A 5214-nucleotide genomic window follows, 5' to 3' on the forward strand; every position below is an offset into this window, starting at 1 on the left:
AAACTCAGTATCAAAAACTTGGCTGTCAACTAATAAAGCTAGCGACTTATGGAAACGTTTTTCAAGTCAGAATTTCAGTGATAGCAGTATGCGTTGCCCGTCCATTACATGGTAAAACAAACAGAAAATACCACTATGCAAGAAAGGTGAGTACAGCACCCTCTGTACTTCTCTTTCCTGGTAAAACTCCCTGGAACAGTGAACAATGACTCGCAGACATACTTCCATTTAACATACCAGGTGATCAAGGTTAAAAAGAACACTTTTAAACCAGAAAGTCTCAAGAAATAGATAAACCAGATAGAGGAATTAATCCCATTGTTAAAGATCCAAGCTTTCTGCCAAAACCACACTTGGTTTGGGAAATTTTATTTGTTGTCAGGTAAGTGTAAACAAACAGTGAAGAAAGCTAAGCAATATAGAGCCTCATAAAAGGTTAACTTAGCGCTAGTTTTTCCAAGTTATATATTAACAAATAGCGTTAGTTTTAAATAAAAACAACAAAAACAACAACAAAACACCTCTTTTCCAGCTAAGGCAAGTCAACCAAATGAGTGATTTTCTTTAGTGATACCTGGCTTATCCCATACCCTATTCTCAAAAGCAGCCCTAATCTCTCCCACAGGTCACCAGACAACCAGGAATTGAAACAACTGAAAATGCACTTCCAATCTCGGAAATATCAACTGATTGCTCTGGGTTTAGAAAAGCCATTTAAACGTTCTCCAAATGCCTGAGATTAGTACACGGCAACCAAATGGCACAGCATGGCATCAGCGGTCCCTTTTTTCATCTACCCACTCAGAATCCCGCAATGAATGCAGCAGATCTCTCAAGGCCAGAGTGCAGGGGATAAGAGTACCATGAGCAGAAAATAGGAAGCCTGCTTTGATAGAGGGGGAAGCAAGCCAGGGCAGTCTTGTTTCAAAGAACCTAGAAGCGCTTACTAGTTCAATCCACCCCCAAATCCATGCCACCCTTTCAACTTTACAATTAAAAGAGAGGAGAAATTCCGGTCAACTCGCCTTGGGGGGTTGGTCTGAGGGTAGAGGACTCAAGTAGGGAGGAGGATGGAGTGAGAAAGAGCAAGCCAATGAAAGGATACCAAAATTTTCCCACCTTTCTTAAATTCTTCCAGCATAGCGTCCAACTTGGTGTCATTGAAAACAAAGTGCAAGGGGTGGTTATAAAATTTCGTGATGGTTTTCAGGGGAGTACAGTCATCTGGATCCACGAAGGCCAAGTCTTTGACGAAGAGGAGGTCCACGATGTTGGAGCGTTCCCCCTCAAATACTGGAATCCGAGTGTAGCCGCTCTCCATGATCTCCGACATGGTGTTGAAGTCCAGAATGGCTTCCCCGGTGATCATGAAACAGTCCCGGAGGGGAGTCATCACGTCCTCCACCGTCTTGGTGCGGAGCTCCAACGCCCCTTGGATGATATTCAGCTCCTCCTTTACGAGATCGTTGTAGGGGTCTGTGACCCGGAGCATCTCCAGCAGCTTTTCCCGGTTATAGACGGTGCCTATCTCCTGGCCCAGAACGCAGTCCAGCAGCTTGCTGACCGGGTAAGAAGCGGGAAAGGTCATCATCATGAAAAACTTGGTGAGGAAGATGGTGTTGGCTCCCACCGCCAGGCCGTGGCGGGAGCAGATGGCCTGGGGCACGATCTCCCCAAAGATGACGATGCCGATGGTGGAGACCACCACCGCCACGAGGCCTGAGCCAGCGATGTCGTCGAGCAGGATGGTGAGCGTGGTGTTGACCAGCACGTTGCCCAGCAGCAGCGAGCACAGCAGGTAGTTGCCCTGCCTGCGCACGGGCTCGATGCGCTTGGCGTAATTCTTCTCCTTCTCCGTGCCGCAGTTCTGCACGATGCGCAGCTCCATCGGGTCTAGGGCCATGAGTCCAAGGTTGAGGCCGCTGAACATGCCCGACAGGCACAGAAGCAGCGAAATGAAGATCACCTGCAGCCAGAAGGGCAGCAGGAACTTCTTTTCCTCCCCCACGATCATCTTGGTGTCCTCGCCATCGTGATAAATCCAGGTGGTCTCGGCCCACGGGGGCGGCGGGAGCCCGGCCACCCCGGAGCCGCCCTTGCCCCCGACGGCGCCACCCGCGGACCCCGAGCCGCCGGCGCCTAGTGCTGGCGTGGAGAGCGACGTGCACAGGTAATAGGACTTGCTCTTCTCCATCTTGCGCAGCGGTTTGATCTCTATCTCAATGATGCCCGATGTACGGCGGTTGAGAATGATATGGGGCAAGATGATGATATCTGATGTGCGGATGCCGCAGCGCTGGGGGCCGCTGTCCGGCTCCGGCGGCGCGGGTCCCCCCAGCCCGCGCTCGCCGGGGCTGTGGCGCTGCCGCTCGTGCTCTGTGAAAGCAATACGGGACCATGTCTCGTTGTTGATGTTCTGCCCGTACACCCGCAGCTTGACCCGGGTCCGCTCGCTCACCCGCAGCGCCCCCCCTTCCATGAACGACACGTCGTTCGTGTCCTCCAGCCGCAACCCGATGATCACCGTCTCTTCGTTCTCGCCCACCGCCGTGCAGCCGCCCGGGCCGCAGCAGCAGCTCAGCAGTAGCAATGGCAGCAGCCTCCCCGCCGCCGCCTGCAGGACCCCCCGGCCGCGGGCGCTGAAGCTGCGGTGCGCCGCCATCTTCCAAGAGGGCAGTGCGGCGGCTGCCTGCCCGCCCGCCATCTTTACTTCGGGTTCACAAGAGCCACAGCCAATCATAGGGTGGCTGCTCCAGCTGCGGCTTCATCCTTCTCAGCCGGCGGCGCGAGCGCAGGCACCGGCCCCCGCAGCGAGATTGCAACGCTGTGTTCGAACCCACTTCTCAGCAACCCGCCTCCCTGACTGACACTGACTCGGCCTGGGCCAGCACCGAGACCTCGAGGCTAGCGGGAGGGGGGAGAGGGTGGGGGGAGTGCCAGCGGCTGCAGCAAGAGTCAGGCCGACCAGCCAATCACCAGCAGGTGCCCGCCCTCCCAGCCAGGGGGCTGGAATGGGGGCGTGGCCGTGAGCGACGCCGCGAGCCAATGGCAAGATAAGTGGGTGGGGAGACGAGGGACAGCGTCCTCCTCTGCACTCCAAGTTTCCAACTGAAAGGCGCGTGACTCTTGTGTATGTGCGAGGGGAGGAGGTGTGGCCAGCCCCGGCTCAAGAGCCAGTCACAGATGAGAGCCGAACGAAAAGGGGCGGAGCCCCCCGTCCCGGCTGCCAATGCACAGGGGCCTTCTGCGAGTCTGACGTCCCGGGGGGGACTCAGTAGTACCCCTGTCCCTAGGTTGGCACGCTGGACTAATGTCCTGTGGCCCGAGGCGGCCGGTTCTCGCCGCGCCACGCTGCTGGCTCCCGCGTGCTCAGTGATCGTGCAGAGAGGGCTGCGCTTTCCTGACGCACGTGAGCCTAAAATGAAGCCGAGTCACCGGCTGCGCCCCTTTTCTTTACTCCTGCGCGCCTCTCCGCTCGGGATGAGCGGTGGCCGGTGGGCCCCAACACCACATCTACGCGCTCCGCTGGAGCCTCTCGCTTATCCCTAAGAGCCTCTGCAGCTCACGGTCAGGGAGCGCCACCTGCCGGTAGCATTGGCTCCCTGCAATGCTTTCCAGGTACGGTGCAAACCCAAAAAGGTGTTCTGGAGGTGGGGCAGTGAATCCCTTCACTTTCTTACTGAAAAAAATATATTCCCTGGCCCCATTCCATACTTACTGGATGGGTAGGACTCAGGAATCTATTCCTAGTAGGCACTCGGGAAAATCTGGGAAATGGGAGGGGGCGGACATCCTAAGCAGACCCATAAAGGCTCATTCTTAAACACACTGATCAAACCTTGCTAGGTTCATTGGTGGCTCAGGAGAAAAAAATTCTGAAGACCAAGGACTCCCAAGCCCCCTCTGTATCTGGAGGAAACAGAGTTGCCAAATTGGCTTTTTTTCTTGCAACTTAAACATCCAAAAAATAATTATTTCCGTTTTTTCTATGCTGCAAGCACATTTTCCTTTCTGTAAAATTTTTATTAATTTCTAATAGGTATAACTGCAAGGGCCTCCTCACTGTTCTATCCTCTTCTACACCTGTCCCCTTCCCATCTCAACCCTCCAGCCAGAGTAGTTTTGTTAAATAAGCCACTGTCCTTTCTTTGTTTGAAGCCCTACTCTGGCTTTCCAACTCATCACAGTAAAAGCCACTGGCAGCTATAGTATTGATAAGGGTCTAAAAGACCTACTGTCGACCCCGCCACCCCGCCCCACTTTCTTCTATAACCCTATCATCTGGTGCTCCAGCCAGATTCTCCTGGTTATTCATTCTCTCTAGGGATGCTCCCTCGGGGAGCCTGTACACCTGCTGCTGTTGCCTGTGCCTGGGACTCTCTTTCCCCCAGGTGTCAGCACAGAACCCTAGACTACCTCCTTCAAGACTGTTTCAAGTTTATCTTTATAAACCAGTGACCAAACACTCCCTATTCTCCATCCTTACTGTATTTTCCTTAATTTGGTGTGTATCTGTCTCCTACTAGAACTTAAGCTTCCTAAGGGCAACGATTTTGTCTGTTTTATTCACTGCTGTATCATCAGGGCCTAGAAGAATAGTAGATGCTCAAAACAGTACTTGTATTTTTAAAAATGAAAGGATTTTTATTCTGAGCGCTCCAAATAATGTCCCCAACTCTAGTTTCCGGTCCTTCAGTCTCTCTTTTTTTTTTTTTAATAAAGTTGACTTCTCTCTTATATGGAAGAGGACTGAAGGCCTGCATTCAGAGCTGCTATGAAGGTGATTGCAGCCATGAGATTAAAAGATGCTTACTCCTTGGAAGGAAAGTTGTGACCAACCTAGACAGCATAGTAGAAAGCAGAGACATTACTTTGCCAACAAAGGTCCATCTAGTCATGGCTATGGTTTTTCCAGTGGTCATGTATGGATGTGAGAGTTGGACTATGAAGAAAGCTGAGCACCGAAGAATTGATGCTTTTGAATTGTGGTATTGGAGAAGACTCTTGAGAATCCCTTGGACTGCAAGGAGATCCAACCAGTCCATCCTAAAGGAGATCAGTCCTGGATGTTCATTGGAAGGACTGATGCTGAAACACCAGTACTTTGGCCACCTGAGGCGAAGAGCTGACTCATTTGAAAAGACCCTGATGCTGGGAAAGATTGAGGTCAGGAGGAGAAGGGGACAACAGAGGATGAGATGATTGGATGGCATC

General features: G+C 52.4%; 1 protein-coding gene across 4 annotated transcripts in view; it reads right to left on the reverse strand.

Annotated features, from left to right (window-relative positions):
* CNNM2 (cyclin and CBS domain divalent metal cation transport mediator 2) overlaps window positions 1–2930 on the reverse strand; it is a 163979-nt gene extending 161049 nt beyond the window's left edge. For 2 of the 4 annotated variants that reach the window (XR_006270732.1, XM_043475534.1), the window contains exon 1: window positions 1120–2889. Coding sequence is in view for 2 of the 4 variants with exons in the window: in XM_043475534.1 (XP_043331469.1) it covers window positions 1120–2740 (1621 nt within the window). In the remaining 2 variants the exon portion in view is untranslated. Of the gene's footprint in view, window positions 1–1119 lie in introns of all 4 variants that reach the window. The other 2 variants (XR_006270733.1, XM_043475533.1) reach the window with 2 other exon arrangements.
* Window positions 2931–5214: the final 2284 nt, after the last annotated feature.

This window comes from Cervus canadensis, chromosome 8 (assembly GCF_019320065.1).
Source record: "Cervus canadensis isolate Bull #8, Minnesota chromosome 8, ASM1932006v1, whole genome shotgun sequence".
NCBI classification, from domain to species: Eukaryota; Metazoa; Chordata; class Mammalia; order Artiodactyla; family Cervidae; genus Cervus; species Cervus canadensis.